Source organism: Octopus bimaculoides, chromosome 5, assembly GCF_001194135.2.
Source record: "Octopus bimaculoides isolate UCB-OBI-ISO-001 chromosome 5, ASM119413v2, whole genome shotgun sequence".
In the NCBI taxonomy this organism is placed as follows: domain Eukaryota; kingdom Metazoa; phylum Mollusca; class Cephalopoda; order Octopoda; family Octopodidae; genus Octopus; species Octopus bimaculoides.
Window position 1 is genome coordinate 65,750,481 of NC_068985.1, and position 21,398 is coordinate 65,771,878.

Below are 21,398 nucleotides of genomic sequence, written 5' to 3' on the forward strand. Positions count from 1 at the left end.
ATATATATATATATATATATATATATATATATATATACATACATACATACATACATACACAGTATATAATATATATATGTGTGTGTATATATGTGTATGCATATATGTGTATATATACGTGTATGTATGTGTATATATGGGGTAGTGTATATATGTATATACGCAGGCGCAGTCAAAACACGCGCATGCACGCACACATGTACGCACATGCATTGTTTTTTAAAACATTATCTTCCGCTTTTATCTTTTACCTGTTTCAGCCATTTGACTGCTGCCATGCCGGAGCATGAATTTAAAGGGTTTTACTCAATAAAATCGACCCCGGGACTTAATTTTTTTAAAACCTAGTACTTGTTCTATCGGTCTCTGTTACATTTCTCAGACGTAAACACAGCAGCACCGGTTGTCAAGCGATGGTTGGACACACACACACACACACACACACACATACACACACACACACACACATACACATACACACACACAGAGACACAGACACACGCACACACACACACGCACATATGTAGTGAGTTCTAGAATGGAGGTGATGAGATTAAATTTACTCCTTTACGATTGTTTTAACAATACATAGTTCAGGCATATGATGAATATAAATGATTGTGTAATATTACAATATTTTACATGTGATCAATGGTCATCTCGTTAGACAAATGACACTCAGAAATTTATGATGCATAGTTGCTAGGACCACAGAAGAAGTGAATCTTCTGATATGCAAATGAGAAATAGGCTAGAATGTTATTGAGAATAGAGATTAATTTAATAGCACTAAATTAGGTTAGTAGAAAATCTTGACTCTTTATTTTATAGTACCAGATGTCTGTCGGAAAAGAAGAGTGCAATAATAAAACTTGAGTATCATCATAAAAGGAGCCATAAATGTGCTAAGGTGGATAAATCTTCAAAGAACAATGATGACAATGGATCAAGTAAAGGAATTTAAAGAAAATAAAAGAACATGTAAAAGAAAAGAAATAAATATACAAGGAAAAAAGGGCTGACTGTTAGTTACAACCAAATTTACATGTATATGTAGAACAGTGTAATGAAGAATTGTGTAGCAAATATGATTGATAAGCAGAACTTATATTTTAGTAAAAAAGAAATAGTATTTGATATATAAGAATTAATAATATTGAAAGAATGAATAAGAACCGTTTTATTCTGCAGTTTCTGTTTTTGGTTGTACAATGCTGCAAACGAAAGCAGGTGGCAAAAGAACTCTCTGGTTTAACAAGAAAGTTTAAAATGTTACCCAAGCAAAGAATACTTACGAAGCTTGACTTGGAAACAAGTCCCTTTTGCACACAGCAAAGACAGCAAAAACGTCCAAGGCTAAGTCATGGAAGGACTTTGGGGTAACCTCAGCTCTGACTTTAGATTGGCCAAAAAGTATTCTGGTAGACCATCCACTGACTTCGTAACAAGAAGCCTTCCACACCTGCCATTAAGAACTCGGCTGGGGCTCTTCTGTCTACAGTGAAGAGCATCTTTGAGAGTTGGAGAAAATGCCCCGTTGATCTAAATCCCAAAATAGGAGAGGTGGGTAAAAAAAGCCAATCATGCTATTTTTAATAATAGTTTCAAATTTTGACTCAAAGCCAGCGATTTTGGGGGATAGGGTAAGTTAATTATATTGACTCAGTACTTGACAGGTACTTTTTGATCGATTCTGAAAGGATGAAAGGCAAAACTGAATTCATCAGTGTTTGAGCTCAGAACGTAGAGAACCGGAAGAAATATCGTATATCATAGTGTTAAATGCTATAACGACTCTGATAATTTATCACCAAATAATAATAACAATTCTTCTATAGTTATGGGACCAGAAATTTAGAGGATGGGATCCGGTGGTTATATTGATGTCTGTACTTAATTGGTACTTTGTTTATCAACATTGGAAAGATGAAAACTCAGAAGATAAAACGGCATAACTAAATATCGTAAGACAAATTTCTAACGCTTCAACGATATCTGTCGGTTGCACACTCACATTTTATATCAGCATATGTATTTTTATATGATGATATTTCAGTTTACACTTTTGAGTATTATTTTTTAAATAATTTATTGTAATATGCTTTTTTTTTATTTCGCTAACTGTTATTTAAAAAAAACATTAAAGAATATATTAGACGCAACAATAGTACTAATAGTAGTTGTAGTTTTAATAAGAAGTAGTACTGGTGTTATATCTTAATTTCTAACACTGGTGTTCAATATTATGGATACTATATAATCTATATGAAAATAATGTAAAATAAAATAAATAGTATACTTAATATTGCCAGACTTTGAAAAGAAAAAAAAAAAAACAACGTAAAGGTAGCTATGTTAAAAATTAAGGAATAACCAGAAATAAGTGCTAAAATAGCAAGCAACAACAATGGTTGCTTAGTTTTAAGATGTTCAGACCACTTGAGCAGTACTTCGAGCAAGTATTTTCCACCATAAGTTGTAAATATAATTTAGCAGAAAGAAAATTTATTCAGCAACGCATGTCATCTTTAAGCATCGGCAAGAGAAAGCGGTATATCGGTGCTTTCGAGCAAAGACGTTTTGCGTTATGGATTCTGATGGATTCACAGTTGTTCGCTTTCCGTTTTCGCCATATAAATTTGATGGACTAGTGAATGAACTTTTGGAAACCTATCATCACGACGCTGTTATGATAAAGAAATTTAACTGCAACAGTTTAATAATGGCTATTTTTAGAGTTTTTCGTTTTTATACTATTTCTATTTATAAGAAAAAAAGTTATGTTATAGAACTTATCTATATAACTAATTGCATATTTGTTAAACTGTTGCTGCATTGCTATATATAATTACTGTAAGCAATGGAGTTTATTTGACGTAGGTGCATGATCTGCCAGAAATAGCAAGCATCTCTTTTGCGCAAGCTTTTACATCATAAAAAAGGAAACACATAGTGGCTAATATAGCCTACGCTTGAAAGTGGTTGGGATGATCAGAACTGGAACGCCATTGAGGTCTGTTCATTGAAGGTCTTCCCGCGATTAAACAATAACGATGACAATAACATGCAATATTACAACTTTACTTCCGAAATACTGATTATCAGGGCTGCATCACTAGAACAGCACTCCGTTGACACTTACCGCTTCATGCTGGCAATCAGTGCTGTCAACAAAATTATCACGAGACATGCGAGAATTACAATTCCAGCTATCAGTCCTGAAAAATAAAATAAAAATATATGAGTTTAAAAATTTTCATAGCATTAAAAAAAATAAATGGATGTGGTAATTTTATCCCAAACTATTACTTTTAAGAAATCTATAGAAATGATATTGATATCCACTGTCAGACCTTCATTTCAGTAAAAATATAAGGCATGGAATTTGGCATAGATAAATGTGCATCATTAGTCACAAAAAAAAGGAGCAGGTAGTCGCCAGTGAAGGCATCCAATTACCAGATGAACAGACATTAATAATATCACTGAAAGAAGGAGAGAGTTATAAGTATCAAGGAGTGTTAGAATCTGACAGAGTACTAACTATGAAAATGAAAACAAAGATTGAGGAATACATTAGAAGGGTGAGGAAGCTAATGAAGTCAAAGCTAAATGGTCCAGATCTAGTGAAGGCTGTAAATACTTGAGCAGTATCGTAACTTAGATATTCAGCAGCTTTTGTAGATTGGACCACATATGAGTTAGCAAAAGTAGACAAAAGAACTAGGAAGGAATTCAGTATGAATGGAGGACTCCATCCAAGAGCAGGAGTAGCAAGATTATACTTACCTAGAAAGGAAGGTGGGAGAGGGTTAATATCAGTAGAAGACTGTGTGGAATTAACTAGAATAGATACAGGCTCCTAAGTAGGTAATAGTGAAGAAAGTTTAAGAGCTGCTAGAGTCACAACAGGACATAGGGAATCAAAAAAAGCCAAATGAAGTTAAAAATCAGAAAAAAGAACAAAAGTTATCTGACTGGTAAGAAGAAGGCTTTGCATAGTAGATTCCTAAAGACAGCTACAGGAAATTGTAATAAGACATGGTTATGGCTACAGAAAGGAAGGCTGAAAAGTGAGACAGAAAGTTTGTTAGCAGCATAAGATGAAACATTAAGGACTAATTGAATACAAGCCAAGATAGACAAAAGACCAATTCGATTCCCAGTGTAGGTTATGCAAATCAAAAAAGGAAAGTGTTGCTAATATAGTAAGTGAATGTAGTATGCTGGCACAAAAAGAATACCAGAAAAGACATGACAACCTTGGGAAAGTAATCCACTAGAAGTTATGTAGAAAGCTAGGATTTGATCATATTGATAAATGTTAATACTAGAATGTAAGAAATATAAGATATTGTAGGACTTTGACCTTCAGACAGACAGAGTAATAGAAACTAGAAGGCCTGATTTAGTAGTAGTAGATAAAAAGAATAGAAAGTACCAGATAATTGACTTTACAGTACCAAATGATGAGAAAGTCAATATGAAAAGTTTAAAGTACCAGGGTCTAGCCATTGAATTACAGAGACTAAGGAAAGTGAGGGTAAAATGAATCCCTGTAGTTATAGGTGCACTGGGAACTATTCCTAAAGACTTGAACAAATGGATAGAGGAAATAGTCTTAAAACCCAGTTTAGTACAGCTCCAGAAAACAGTGTTGTTAGGGAACATACTGGCTAGCGTTTGCGTGAACTGGCAGCAGAATGGGTTTATTCCCAGATCTGTTCGCCGGAGAGTTGTAACGCTGGTCAGGAAGGACCTGGACAAGGGGGATAATATAGATAATTTCAGGCCCGTCACTCTGCTGAACTCAGAGATGAAGATTTTGGCCAAAGTGTTGGCAAAAAGATTGACGTGTGTCGCGGATGGCCTGATCGGAGGGGCACAAACCTGTGCAGTCCCCGGTAGAACCATCCAGGATAATCTTCATCTTATACGCTACACTGTAGAAGGGTATGGAAAAAAAATCTGGTAAAGGCGGGGCACTGGTCCATTTAGACCAAGCTAAAGCATTCGATAGGGTGGACCATCGGTACCTGGTTTCTGTTCTCGCGCGGTTCAGACTGGGTCTTGGTTTCCTCAAGTGGATCATACAGTTGTACGATAACATCGACTCGATCGTTCAAGTGAATGGCTTTTTCTCGAAGTCGTTCTGCATCAAACGGTCGGTTCACCAAGGGTGTCCGCTCTCTCCGCTTTTGTACATGATGGCCCTGGAGCCATTACTTAGAAAGTGCGTGCCAGTTGTAATTTTGTGTTGGTGATTTTTTGAAATTTTTTTTGTGCTGCTTTGCAGCGGTTTGGGTGTTTATGTGTGTTTTGTTTGTGCTTTCTCTCCTCGTAAGAGAAGAGACAGCTGGTTGAAGAATGTCTGAAGACAGTTATAGTTACTCAGACATATCATCATCCGAGAAGGAGTTGTTGGAGGCAGTTAAGACAATGGACCAGAAACTGATAAAAGAGAAGAGGAATTTTGCTGATGCAGCAAGGTGTAAGGAAACAGAAGTGGATATCGAGGAATTAGGAAGACACAAAGAAGAAATGAACTGAGATGGGTTCGAAGTGAAGCTGTCGCCCCCGCAAGAGGTTAAAAACGGAATGAGGGAAAAGACGATAATCAATCGAACCTTTTTGATAAATAAAGGAAGAATAGACGTCGTCACGACAGAACAAATAGAAAAGGCGTTAAAGCAGATTTGGGAAGACATAAGAGGTTCAACATTTGGAACAGTAGAAGTGAAGTTTCGTAATGCAGCAGCAGCAAGGACACATGCAGCATCGACAATTCGGAGCGAAGAAGTGGTGCTGTTGCCCATGTATAGAGGCATGAGAGCATAAAGGGTCACCGTTGAAAGAATCCCACTGGAGATTGATGTGACCTGGGTGGCAGATGCGGCCCTCTTTGGCAATGAGGACAACATAGTGGTGCTCCAGGCCAAGAAAAAGAGTGCGTCAACTTGAGAGGTCAATCAGTGGAGTCCAGGGTTCAAAAGAAACGTTGGAAAAGATTACGGAAACAATAATTATGGAAGAAACAATTATGACTGTCAGGGTGGAAGGAAGAGTTCCACGCTGCTTTAAATGTGGCCAGAAGGGACACATAAGAGCAGAAAGTACATCAAAGCCAAGAAAACCAGAGGAAAAGGGACCAGAAAATACGGAAGAGAAGATAGAAGAGAGCCACAGAAAGGAAGTAACCGAAAAAGAAAAGAAAGTAGGGGAAATAAATGGGAAAATAAATGGGAAAATGTGACAGGAAAAAAACGAAAAAAGGCAAGTGAACTAAACTGCAAACCCCATTCTACACCCATCCCACCCACACCCTCTCAGACCCACCCACTCCCTGCAGACACTAGGCCTATCCATTCCCATCTGACACAAAAACAAGAGGCAAATAAATACAAAGAAACCCAAAACTCCTCCCCCGAGTCAAAAAAGAGAAGGAAAAAGTGTAGGATTTATATGTTGCTTAGCGACGAACTGTTAAGGGATTTGGCGGAATGGGACATAAAGTGTATTGGAACTGCGGGGTATGATAACGTGGAGGAACATCACTTGTGTGTAATACCAGATAAGAAGCAAGAGGAAAAAATACAAGAGTATATGGCTGGATTTTATTTTTGGGAGGTGGACTGCAGCTGGAGCTCATTCCCAGACTTTACGACGCACGATGGGTGGTTGGAGGAAACAGGTATCGATGTGTTAGAGGGGTCAGGATTTAAAAGGTAGAAAATGGGGCCGCTCGTGGGTGGGGCGAGTGGTTCCATTTCCATTTTAACATTTTCATTTCTTCATACATTATAACATTCATTTCTATTTTTTATATATGTTTTATGTCCCACATGTTTTGTTTTGTCACCTCTATGTTAGCCCGCATGGGTAATAAAAAAACAAATCCCAAAATTTAATCAGTTCGTGCCAGTCACGAGACCAAACCTCTCTGAAAGTTTCATCCAAATCCTTCCAGCGGTTCTTGAGATATCTTGTCCACGGACAAACAAACAAACGCGACTGAATACAATACCTTTGCTTTCGCTAAGGTGGAAGTAAAAACTAAAAACTTACATAAACCAAAACTATAGAAATGACAACAAAAATATATACCAGACAGCTAACATACAGTAATTATTCTTTCTAATTTCAGAAAAAGGCTAGCGATTACATTGACCTCAGTATTCAACTGGTACTTAATTTTATCGACCCGAAAAGATGAAAGGCAAAGTCAATCGGCGAAATTTGAACTTAGCCAAAAGAAATGCCATTAAGATTTTTGTCCGGTGGGGGTAGATAATGATTCTGTCACCTCGATAGAAACAGTAATAATATTCCTTTCTACTGAAGGCACAAAACCAGTGTTTACTGGTACTTAATTTATCGATCCCGAAAAGATGAAAGGCAAAGTCGACCTCGGTGGAATTTGAACTCAGAACGTGGAAACAGACGAAATACTGCTATGCATTTCACGCAGAGTGCTAACGATTCTGTCAGCTCGCCGCCTTATAAACAGTAATAATATTAACTATACACGATTACTGACGTTCTGTTACTCAAATTACCGGTGCACCAGCAGTGCTTTTTGTCATACCAGAGATTACTTTGAGGTATCCTCAAAGATTTTGGCCGTCACTGTATTGATAAATTTATCAAATACATTAAATAGATTAACTAGATACATGGAACAGTTTTAAAGGTCTTTCACGTTTATTTTACCTTGCCGTCGTTTCTAGTTTAGCAACCTTCAAGAATACTCGTAATTGCAATTTGATGACAAATACTGCGAGCGATAAAAATAGAAGGTAAACCGAAATAGTAAGTTTCCACTTTACCTGTGATAATTTCTTTGCCAAACATTCCAGTCTGCGAAGATACACTTGTGTCTGAAAAAAGTGGGGAAAAAAATCAACATTATGAAACAATGTGTTAAGTAAGATCGATACAGAGAAGATAATTAGCTTGGAAGAAAAACGGCTACTTTCCCAATCTCATGAACTACAAAGAGTAGCTAGTTACAAGAATTTTCCTTCTTACATATACATTTTGAGGACCAAAATTCGACTATTTTCCACTCTAATAATTCAGCCAACCTCAAATAATTCGAGCAAGGGTATAGACATCAGTTTGCTAGAAGTATTAGACAAATCTCCCTCAAATCCCATAATACTGCCTTGAGTTGTGGTTATACCTTACTAAAAACAAGATAAGCGTGGCTTAAACACCTTAATTATAGGTCTGCTCAATCAAGGCTGACCTGTGCCTAAATGATAACAATAACTTTGCACGCATCAACAACACAGTAGGACAAAACTAAAAATATCATCTTAAAATATTAATTCCCCTACCAGATCAAAGTAACTAATGTGAAACTCATAATTATGTCCACATAGAAACAGCACAGATTGTCACAAATAATCCAAAGCACAGTGGACTCAAGTAAATTCTAAAAAATCAAAGCTGAATATATAGAAGATGTAATATTTTTTAAATGCTCTATTGTCATACTGAAAAAATGCGCAAAATTGTTTCAGGGCAAATTGAAGTATGGAGTATATATATGATGTAAAATCTATGGTTTGTGTGCAAGAGTTCTCTTGGTTCCCACTGTTCCTCATTATCTCTCTCTGCCTCACAAATTCTCGTTCTCTTTCTCTCAACCTATATTTATATTAATATTTTCTATGCAACTACCTATTCGGCAATCTCAGTATTTCTATCCTTTTCCGATGCCACTGTTCTATAAATCAACAGAGTTGCTTCAATCAAATAAACCATACTCTTTCTTAGAGGGGAAGTTGAATTTTGAACGAAACTAAATAATAATTAGTACATTATACTTGATGGTAAATTGAATATTTTGATACTCATTCCTTTCTAAACAATATCAGTGTCATAATTAAAATTAAAAAATATTGGTTTGTTTACGTCTTCATAACTTAGCAGCTCAGTAAAAGGTACCGATAGAATAAGTACCAGACCTAACAAATAAGTACTGGGGTTGATTCATTTGACTAAAATTCTTCAAGGTGGTCTCCCTAAATAGCAGCAATGAATGAATGACAGAAGCAAGAAAAGGATAAAATGAGCCATTGGGTTTCATCCGAAACAATGGATTTTACTAACTTGTGTTTACAGTTAATGTAGATTTCAAAGAAGGGAATATTATTATCGGGGCGGTGAGCTGGTAGAATCGATAGCATGCCGGATAAAATGTTTAGTGGCATTTCTTCCGGCTTTACGTTTTGTATTCAAATTCCGATGAGGTCAACTTTGCTTTTCATCCTTTGTGTGTCTCTAAAATAAATATCAGTGAAGTAATGGAGTTGATGTAATCGACCAACTCTCTTCCCCTAAAATTGTTGGCTTTGTGCCAAAATTTGAAACATTACAATGTGAAGGTTGTGTTAGAACACACAATACTGCGTTATTTACCTTGAGAGAATCTCTCATAAGGACTCGTGAACCAAAAGATGTTCAATAGTGCGATAACAGCTGTTGGGACCCATGACAGGTTGAAATCACATGACCTGGTAGTTTTGGCGGCCGTGGCAGACGATTCTCATATGTCAACTACATAATTTCGTTTACTTTTGTGCACCATAAGTCCTTATGAGAGATTCTCTCAAGGTAAATAACGCAGAATTCTGTGTTCTAACACAACCTCCAATTACTTTTTAACATTAATACTCCTTCTGTTACTATTAATTAATTTTGTTATATTTGCATTTGAATGGATTTTTCAACTTACTTTTAAACTTCCTCCTTATATATGCGATCTTGTATCGATGTATGAAATTTTATTAATATCCCATATGTTCCTCTCTTTTCCGAAAAACAAATTCTATCAAATCCCTTTCTAACGAATTCAACACTCGTTCTTTCTTAAAGAATATACAGTGGAGAACGTACAAACACAATTTAAATTTACTTTCACCTACTTCTGACTCTTATAACTCCTTGACATACAGTGGATATTTGTTGTGACCAAATTAACTATCCGTTTTGTAGTGAAAACCCGTGCAAGAAAAATTATATTATGTTGAATGAGTTGTTGTTACATGATCGATCACATTATTGACTACTAAATCAAAGTACCAGTTAGCCTCACACAGTGATAGGAATTGAACTAAACATTCTGCTTATGGCCAGACATCGTATCAATTTCAGTATTGTGGATGCATAGACCGATATTACCAACTTTTATGCATATACTCACGTCTTACGCTATTTTTCTCAGTGCTATCCATATCCCCAGTTTCATGATGTTTATTGGTTATAACTGCAACATGACTAGTTTCAGTGGTGCTAAATGTTACTTCCATCTTCCCGTCAGCGGCTGTTTTATGGGTCTTCAACTCTCTTTGGACTGGGGTTAGAGCAGGTACCATTCTTACAGTAGAATCGGTCACTTCAGTACTTTTAGAAAATATTTCAGACCTACGTGTTGGTGGTAAATCTAGAATCATATCAGAAATGTAAAAACTACAAATTAAGAAGTAATATATAAGATAAATAATATGAATAGTAGCTCCTAGTTACACACACACGCGCGCGCGCGTGCACAAGGCAGCTGCAGAAGTACTTAACCAAAAATAAACCTCTGCACCTGGCTTTTGTTGACATAGAGAAAGCCTTTGACAGGGTCCCCCCACTCCCTTATCTGGTGGTCAATGCAGAAGCTAGGGATAGGTGAGTGGCTGGTGAGAGCATGTTTTGGTGTCGTTTAAGAGTGTGTACCCTACGGTGCTATCCGGTATTTTTCCTCGACAGAACTTTCCTCGGGGATAGACCAATGTGCATCAACTGTATATTGAGTGCCTCCTTGCGGATCGCATGTTGAATAGTTGTAGTTCTGTCGTCGATGTAGGTCAGTTTAATGAAGCACTTTTCTGACTTAGTGTTATGAACTTTCCTATATTGTTTACCCATTTTCGTGTTTTGTTGATGCAATCGTTTAACTAAACTCAATATTGCATCTAAAGATACTCACCCCACTCTTTCTATCACTTAGTGAAAACCCACAAAGCTGGACCCAGACTTAAAATTAAGCCTGTAGTCTCGGGAATTGACGGCCGCTTTATGAAATTTCTTGACTTCTCTCTAAACTCTTCAAACCTCTCCTACATACATTTCCCGGACATGTCGACAGCTCCAAGGAGATTTTTAAAGGACTCAAGGACATTGAATCCACCGTACACAAGAAGCCTAGACGTCGTCTCTTTGTACACTTCTGTGTCCACTCTTCCGGCTGTCGATATCAATACTGACCGCATCCCAAAATTGTATCTTCTCCATTACCCAATTCTTCTCCTTTTCGTTCTTTTTTAAACATATTTAAATTGTTTATTTAATATTTGTTTCTTTTTGTCATTGAGGCGGTTGTGAGGTGTGCCAAAAATAACAGCTAAATAAGATTTTTTGGATAAATCTTTTAAATTAAAGTTTATTTGCCAACATCTCGCTCAGAGATTTAAAACTAACTGTTTTTCTCTTTTAAATTAGCATAAACACTTATTTACATGAAAGAAAATTACCGGAGAACTTTTGTGCTAAAAATAACAGCTAAATAAGATTTATTTACATGAATGAAAATTACCGGAGACATAACACGTGTTATTTACTAATATTGACAACACGTGCTATTTTCAGGATGTTGGCGACAAAATGTGCAGTCATGCACAAAATGACAGCTTCCAATTCCTGTTTCCTGACTGGGTGAAAACGATCAAACTTTAAACCATTATAACGTTTTAAAAACATTTTTCTGGAAAAAATGAAATAACTCCAGCAATTCACTTTGGGCAAGTGTATTATTGTGCCAAATTTTAAGATTTTTGGTAAACTTTAATTTTTGGAGTCACTGGCAACTAAACCAAAAAGATCCACCTTAGGTTCTGACTGAGCTCGAAAAGTCTTTAAATCAGGATCAACCTCCTCAAGAACCTATAGCAAATCAAACCAGGGATATTCCTGAAACTGACACTCAGAATCAGCTACCAAACCTGTCTTAAAGAAATTGAAATACAAGACAGAAATGGACTAAGGAGGACTAAATCGAATTTATGCATGCTTATTATTATTCAACACTAAACCGAGAAACATAAACCACACAAAAAGATATCTACAATATCTGGAGGTGCAAAAACCTGCATGGCAGGCTGTATATGGACAGTAATAAACTAGCTGTAAGACGTGATATCTTAAAAAATAAAAGACTGAAAGCGAAATTTACAAAATAGTCAGATCAGTCAAGCGTCAGCTTAGTATAACACACTCACTTATACCCACAGGCAAAAAGCTCTGAAATCACTAACTCAAACCAGCAAACTGGGTACACAATGAAGGTGTTGAAACTAAAAACACTATAAATGATCACGTCAGCAATGAACTGTTGGATGGAATACTAGAACAATATCTAATACAATTACATCAACCTTTCCACAAAACAGCACCACTTCCCAAAATTATAAATACTAAGAACAAAAAAGTAACACTGGACAATAAAGATTTTCCTACTGGGGTAAAAGCATGTGTTTTAGATTAAATCGAGGATGCTGAATCCGCATTCAGAATTGTTCTAGCATGTCAGGATTTTGAGTTATGCACATGCGCAAGATTATAACTATACTTTCGATTAGATATAGGCCGTATTATAAAATTTACTAAAATGAAAGTTGTCTTAATTCAAAAAGTAAAATTTGGTGCAGAGAAAAGTGACGCAAAACTTAAAGCAGGCATTTTCATTGAACCCGAGATCAAAGAATTGATATCTGATAGCAAATTCGGAAGTAAACTAAGTCCAGTTAACCTGACGGCATGGGATTCATTTGTATTAGTTGTACAGAACTTACTTGGAAAACATAGAGCTGAAAACTATGTTGGTTTAATAAACAACATGCTAACAGCGTATGAAAGAATGGGATGCCGAATGTCCCTTAAAATGCACTTCTTGCATTCTCATCTCGATTCTTTTCCAACAAATCTTGGTGCCGTTAGTGATGAGCATGGTGAGAGGTTCCATCAGGACATATCTGAGATGGAAATGCGGTATCATTGACGGTTCAATCCACGCTTGATGAGTGACTACCGCTGGTTCCTACAACGGGAGACCAGCACGACGCATAAGCGCAAGAGCAAGTGTCTCAAACATTTCTGAGATGAGCATATAAAAAATATAGTGAGTATTCCCTCAATATAAATATACTATGTACCATTATATTATAATACTATTTGCGTTGAACATAAATTTACTATATACAGTACTAATACACTATTATAATAATTATTTAGCTTGAATTTAATTATTCCTGATTCTAATATAGTATTAATATATAATTATGCGCATAACTCAAAATCCCGACGTGCTATAGCAATTCTGAGTTCAGATTCGAAATCAGCGTACTCGATTTAGTTTAGTACAGCACCATTTGCAGACAATAAATCTTTTTTTGTTGCCCAGTGATTATAATGAAAGAAGTTGATCAAGCACTTGGAAAACTGATACAACTCCTTGAGAATAATAGAGAAAATGCCCTTGGAGTGATTAATCAACTCATTTACTTAGCTGCTTATGTTGTAACTCAGTGATCGGTATTAAAATTAGAGATAGATAAAAAAAAAAGTGCAATGTACACAAACAACCTGCATGGATGGAAAGAATAAACCGGAAAATAATTCAACTAAGAGCAGATATATCCTTTCTACTTGAAGCAATCAAAGAGAAAACTAATAAACCCAACAAAATAATAAGAATAATAAGAATAAACATGACCTTTACATGAAAACAAATTGAAATCCTCAAACAAAAACTACGATTAAAAACCAAATGACTGGCAAGATACAAAAAACGCTCAGCATTCCATAGACGAAGTATACTATTCAAGGAGAACACAAAAAATTCTACAGGGAACTGGGAAAAATATCATTATTGTGATGACATCTCCTTCCCAGCAGCAAACTGAAGATTTTTGGAAAAACATCTGGAGTAATCCAAAGGAGTTTAATCAGAATGCACATTAGGTAAAGGACACAGAAGAGGCCAATGCCCACCTCAAATATGAAGAAGTGAAAGCAGCGCTCGTCAAGTCAAAGAAATGGAAATCCCCTGGTATAGATAAGATTCCAAATTTTTGGCTAAACTTTTTAATGAGCACCAACCACAACTCAGCCGTAGGACTCAATGAAGTCATGTTCAACCCTACGAAAGCCCCAAAGTGGCTTACAGAAGGAATTACATATCTCTTACAAAAACAGAAGAAAATGATAACCCTCCCTCCCCCACCAAATACCGACCCATAACATGCCTTACCACCACATATAAACTATTAACATCTATAATTGCGAATAGAGCATATGAATTTTGGGACAATAGGAAATTATTCTCAGTGGAAGAAAAGGGATGTAAAAGGAGTTCATATGGATGTAAAGACCAATTACTGATTGATAAAATGGTCATTGAAAATTGCAAATCTAAACACAGAAACCTTAGCACCGCTTAAATATATTACAAGAAGGCTTTTGACAGTGTCCCCCAAGCATGGATCATCAAAGCCATGGAAATTTACAAGATAGCTCCAACATTTGTGAACTTTCTAAAAGTAATCATGAATTCGTGGAGAATCACCCTCATTTTAAACCATACACAAGGATACACCACCTCACCAGACATTAATATCGCTTGTGGTATCTTTCAAGCCAGCAATAATAGGTCTTGAAAGTACCTTAATACAAGAAGTGAAGTGCTCTTGCAAACTGCCCTGACGCATGAAGATTCCAAGCCAGCTTCAGTCATGAAGCTTAATCAGAAATTTAAAAAGTCACTTGGTCTACAAGTTAACAATAAGAATGACCAAAAACGTCCAAATACTGACAGACATGCCATTGCTTCTTCTGATTTAGAAATTAACAATCAGAAAGACCAAAGAGATTCAAATAGTGACAAACCTATCATTGATGCAAAAAACATCAAACAAAAAGCAAAAAAGGCTTGCATGAATAATATCGAAGACAACTAGAAAGGTACACTCCTGCATGGAAAATACCCTATCTGCTTATCCAAACCAGATACTGATAAAAATCTAACACACCAATCGCTACAACAGAGGAACTTGTCTGTTAATAGATATGTCTGTCCTGCAAGATCAAAATGTCTCAAGAAAGGAATGCGAAAAGCTTTCTCATTATAAAGATTTGCAAATTGAAATCATAAAAATGTGGAAGCTTAGTACCAGTAGTAATTGGTGCGTTGGAAATGATAAAGAATGGAGTTGAGAAGTATATTAAGCATCTCCCTGGTAACTCAAATCTCCGCAAATTACAAAAGATAACCTTGATGGGTACAACCCATATACTACGGAAAGCACACTCCATCTAAAACAGAATAAATGTGGTGATAATTTTAGCATGCATTGCAAAACGAAAGTGCTCTTGCTATTCTTGGACTCTAGAGAATGCCCGGTATTAAGGCAGCTGAAATAAAGTTATAATGAAAAGAAACCATAAATGATGATGATGATGATGATAATAATAATAATAATTGTGGCGAGAGTCGTTGGCACCCTGTGGGATTGGAAGAATGGACTAGCCGAACTCTTATAAAGAGTAGCGTATTGGTTGAGATGCAGAAGTCGTAGAGAGTTCATGGAAGTCGTAAGAAATCGGTGAGATCATTGAGAGTTTGTATTTACTGGAATAACACGTTTAGTGGAGTAATGTGAAGTACATCGATATGTGAAGTACAAAAATAGTTCAGGTTCGTTTTCGCCAGACGGCGTAGCAAACACAATTGTAGAATTTAGTTATAACCCAGAAGAAGGTATTACCTTTTCTGTATATTCCCGAAGATATGAAGAAATCTTCGAAGGAATGCAAAAATTGGACAGACAATGAAAAGGTACAACTACTTTTGAAAAAAATTATCCCCTACAGAGCACGAAAAATACTGTAACTACATTCTCCTAAAAAAAAAAAAAGCAAAAAAAAAAAAAACGTGAAATTTATCGAAAATATTCAGTTGTGTCCATCCCCGCTTCGTGAAATCTGTACATCCAACGTATAAAAGGTTGCAAAAATGGCGTCGAGTTTATTCGAAGCTTACGTAGAATGTTAACATTTTCTGATACAAAATCAAAGAAAAATTAGCTGAAATGGAAGACCTATTAGCCTCCATGGTGCATTTGCAACAGTAACAGCAGCAACAGAAACAACAATTACAGCAGCAATTATAACAACAACAACAATGTTGAAGTCCAAAAATAGTTCAGGTTCGTTTTCGCCAGACGGCGTAGCAAACACAATTGTAGAATTTAGTTATAACCCAGAAGGTATTACCTTTTCTGTATATTCCCGAAGATATGAAGAAATCTTCGAAGGAATGCAAAAATTGGACAGACAATGAAAAGGTACGACTACTTTTGAAAAAAATTATCCCCTTCAGAGCACGAAAAATACTGTAACTACATTCTCCTAAAAAAAAAAAAAGCAAAAAAAAAACAAAAAAAAACGTGAAATTTATCGAAAATATTCAGTGAGAGAACTTCCGTATTCAATACACGCTGGGGGTGTTGGAATTTAGTAAAAGAATTGGATGTAAAAGCTCACATTGCAGAGCAGAAAAAGAAAGGTCGAACGAAAAAAATTCGGGAAAGGTTGTCTCAACAGAAAGTCTAGGCGAGCCTCACAAAAGCATGTTTGTGTACATAAAAATAATTAATATGTAAGTGAAGCTACAGCTAGATACAGACAGTGATATTACAATTATTAACACTAACACATGGAAAAAATAAGAAAGCCTACATTAATGGAAACTTTAAAAATTACGAAAGGTGTATCAGTAAAAAAAGGTTACATTTCGGAGTAAAACCTTGAAAGCAAAAGTTTTTGTGTTAAACAATGCAACAAACTTGTTCGGTACTGTTCTTTAAAAATATAAATGTTTTTTTTTTCCTCCAGTAAAAAACAAGTCGTCAGACGAATTGAAATAAAAAATATTTTTCCTGAAGTTCTGTCCGATAAATTAGGTCTATGTACCAAGACAAAGGTGTGTTTTCAAATAAAGTAAAACGCCATACCAGTATATAAACCAAAACGAATGGTTCCCTTCGCAGCGATGAAGCAAGTCAGGAAGAGCTAGAGAGACTAGAAAAAATTGGAATAATCCAAAAAGTGGAATATTCTAAATGAGCAGCACCAACTGAGTATATTAAGATAAAAAATAATAAACTCAGAGTGTGCATTGATTTTTTCCACTAGTTTAAATGAATGTGCCTCTATCCGCTACCTACTCCGGAGGATATTTTTGCGAAAATAAGCGATGGAAAGATATTTTCCAAATTGGATCTCTCGGACGCGTACCTACAAATTAGAGTAGACGATGAATGCTCGAAATACTTAACAGTTAACATATATAAAGGACTGTATAAGTACAACAGGTAACCACTTGGTTTAAAAGTCGCACCAGCAATTTTTCAACAGATTATGGATGCAATGTTAGCGGACTGTGAATTCGCAATTCCATATCTGGATGATATACTGGGATCAGCACGTCGAGCACGTAAAATATGTATTTGAAAAAATTAAGGATGACGGCTTCAGTGAAGAAAAGTATGCATTTTCTTACTGGAAATAAGATATTTAGAACAAGTCATTGACAGAAATGGACGACGACCTGACCCGTCGAGGGCAGACACAATAAAAAATATGCCTCATCCGAATAATATAGCATTACAAGCATTTTTAGGACTGGCAAATTATTACCAAAATTATATTCCAAATATGCATAAGGTTAGGGCTCCACTGAATAATTTGCTGAAAAAAGATATGAAATGGCATTGGTCAGAAAATTGCCAAAAGGCGTTTGATGACATTTAAAAATATATTAATATCTGATTTGTTATTAGCTTACTTTGATCCTGCAGCGGAGATTGTTGTAGCTTCAGACACTTCTGAGTACGGTGTAGGAATAGTAATGTTACATAAATATAAAGATGGCTCCATGAAGGTGGTGGTTCATGCCTCACGTTCTCTGATATCAACAGAGAAAACTTATAGTCAAATCGGAAATGAAGCTCTAGCGATCATTTTTGCCGTGAAAAAATTTCACAGATTTTTGCACGGTGAAAGTTTTTGGCTACAGACTGATCAACGATCATCATTATCGATGTTTGGGTCAAAAAAAGTAATTCCTACCTATATTGCTAATAGGTTGCAACGCTGGGTTACGATATTATTAAACTACGATTTCAAGATGGAGTACATACTATCCAAGAAATTAGGCCATGCGGATTGTCTATCAAAACTGATTAAAAAAAAAACACGGAACTATTTGAAGATACTGTGATTGCCGCTTTGCGAGCGGAAAACGAAATTAAAAATGTTTTGTGTGACGTCATTCGTGAACTGCCAGTTGCGTTACCAGACATAAAATTAAAATCGGAGAACGATAAATTCATTATTAGAAAGAAAGAAACACTGAAGGCTAAAGGAAATAAAAATATGCACAACACAAATGCCAACCATTTTTTACTGTGTGACAATGTGTTGACGTATGCACAAAGAATCGTAGTGCCACGGGTCCCACTAGTAGAGTGTAAATCAAGACATGACAACGGTGGCCAATATCTACACTGGTTAATAAGTCGGCATTATAAAATCAAAACTGCTGACAGATGGTGTAAGTACCACCCTGAGGTTGTAACTGAGGGAGAAAATGTAACGTTTCTTTGGGACTTTCGATTACACACAGACAGAACCATCAAAACTTATAAACCGGATATTGTTGTGAAAGACCAAAACAATAAAGTCTGTTCATTGATCGACATGAATATTTCTTGCGATCATAATATCTCGGCAAAAGAATATGACAAGCTCAGAAAATATAAAAATTTGCTAATTGAAATCGAAAGAATATGGCATCTCAAGACGATTACAATACCAGTGATTGTACTTGTGCTAGGAATTATAAAAAAAGGAATTGAAGTTCATGCAAGAAGTGCAAAAGATTGTTTTAACTGGTACGTAACACTGTGAATTTTCTTTCCATTTTTCTGTTTTATTTTTTCCTTTTTCCTTTTTTCTTTTTTTCATTCTTTCTTCTTCCTTTTTTTTCTATCAAATAAATTGACTTTGTAAATGAGCAATCTGGTGTTTTTATTTTAATGGCCTACCATTTATACAGTAATTTTCTTTGCCCTGGGTGTCGGGAAGACGCTCAGCAATACATGGAAATAAAATAATAATAATAATAATAATAATAATAATAGTAATAATAGTAATAATAATAAATGCCCTGATGCAATACCAGACAGTGGATCTCTTGGCTTCTGATCTTAACTGATTGGAAGTGTTATCATGTACACTGTTTTGTCTTGGTATAAAAAGATGGGCTACAGTAAATATTCTGCTCAATACCGCAGATTTGCTTGTCAGTTGTTTGACCTTAACCAGTTGAGTATGTCCTTTGGTGGCTGACGATATATGCATCTCTAATCACGAGCAGAAGTAGTGGGGGAGCATCATAGCCATGTATTGAGAGGGATTCTTTGGGGTTTGAATAATTCACCTTTGGAAACATGGGTGTTTTGCTCAACATCCTTAAACAAACCTTATTCAGGGACCTTTTGAGCGGGATGGGCTACTTGACATGAAGAAAATTCTAACTGGGCCCCACCTGCGAGGTCATGCGCCGTTTATCTTGATATGAGATTACCATGTTGTGATGAGACAACCATAGTTGTGATGCATGTGCCTGGTGTACCCTTATCAGACGGGTAGTCGTGATGGGTATACTGGGCTTCGTATATTTTACCCCAGTGTCACTTTGATGGCATGCACTGCTCTCTCACTCAATAATAATAAATAAATAAATAAATAAATAAATTCATGAATGGATGTTGTGTTAACAACAAACAAAATGAAAACAAATATCCGTCAAATGTAAATAATATATGGAGAGAATGTATCAGGAAAATGTTAACGTGTGGAACTTGGAACGAGACGGTCGCACACATTGTGACAGAATGCTCCAAGTTGGCACAGGAAGAATATAAGAAATGGAGGCATGATCAGATTGCAAAAGTTTTACACTGGAAATTGTGCCAGAAATGGGGATTTGAAGCTGGAATCACATGATATAATGACCAAATCGAAAGAGTACTGGAGTTGGAGAAATATAAGATTTTGTGGGACTTTCCTATTCAAACAGACAAGAAGTTAGAAAATAATAGACTGGATATAACGATTGTAGATAAGGAAAAGCAAAGTTGCTTACTTTATCGACCCATCATACCCGTTTGAATCCAAAATCGTAAAGAAAGGGGAAGAAAAAAAAATACGATCCCTTAAAGTTTGAAATAGGAAGAATTTGAAGCATGCGAACAGTAAAAGTCGTGCCTATAATAATTGGTATGTTGGGAACAGTAAGTCAAGATATAGATAAATAGCTGAAAGAGATTGAAATAGAATGCATGGTAGGGCTCATACAAAAAGTTAGTCGCTTAGGGACAGTAAGGATTATCAGGAGAGTTCTAAACACTTGAAAGACTGCTGAAAATTTGTGGATACCTAAGGTTACAAGCAGTAACCTGCTATCCACATAATTCCTTGCAGGAATAAGACCGAACCTGAGCTTTTAATTCCATAATAATAATAATAATAATAATCCTTTCTACTATAGACACAAGGCCTGAAATTTTGGGAGGTGGGGTCCAGTCAATTAGATCGACCCCACTATGCAACTGGTACCTAATTTATCGATCCCGAATGATAAATTTGAATTCAGAACGTAGCGATGGGCGAAATACCGCTAAGCATTTCGTTCAACGTGCTAACGATTCTGCCAGCTCACTGCCTTATGTAATAGTAATCGTAATAATTATTTCTACTCGAGGCACAAAGTCTTGAAAATTTTGGGGGAAGGGGCTAGTCAATTACATCGACCCCAGCACTTAACTGGTACTTATTTCCTCGACCCCGAAAGGATGAATGGCAAAGTCGACCTCTGCAGAATTTGAACTTAGAAGGTAGCGGGAGACAAGATACGCTAAGCATTTCGCCCGGCGTGCTAACGATTCTGCCTACTCACCACCTTAGTAGTAGTAGTAGTAGTACTTAACATAGACACACACAGGGATATACGCATGCGCAAATAAAGACACATACAATAGGAATACAAAATGGCAGATCTTTAGTGAGGAGAGACACACAAAAAAGAAAGAAAGCAAAAGACCACTGATGAGGTCACAGAAGTATGACGAAAGAACTCTATCCGAAATCTAATTAATATAAAAGCAAGTGAACACCAAATATATAGTGCGTGTGTTTTTATTGGGTAAAGTGGCAATATGACCATCCCCAAATACAACAATATCTGTTTCAACACACGAATTCACATCAAGAATCTTGCAAAT

General features: G+C 36.1%; 1 protein-coding gene across 5 annotated transcripts in view; it reads right to left on the reverse strand.

Annotated features, from left to right (window-relative positions):
• The window catches only part of LOC106872169 (uncharacterized), a 127,580-nt gene that overhangs the window by 9,880 nt on the left and 96,302 nt on the right, over positions 1–21,398 (reverse strand). For 4 of the 5 annotated variants that reach the window (XR_008264109.1, XM_014919052.2, XM_014919055.2 and 1 more), the window contains exons 7-9: positions 10,211–10,450; positions 7,827–7,877; positions 3,143–3,218 (exon numbers count right to left, since the gene is read on the reverse strand). Coding sequence is in view for 4 of the 5 variants with exons in the window: in XM_014919052.2 (XP_014774538.1) it covers positions 3,143–3,218; positions 7,827–7,877; positions 10,211–10,450 (367 nt within the window). In the remaining variant the exon portion in view is untranslated. The remainder of the gene's footprint in view (positions 1–3,142; positions 3,219–7,826; positions 7,878–10,210; positions 10,451–21,398) is intronic. The other variant, XM_014919053.2, reaches the window with a different exon arrangement.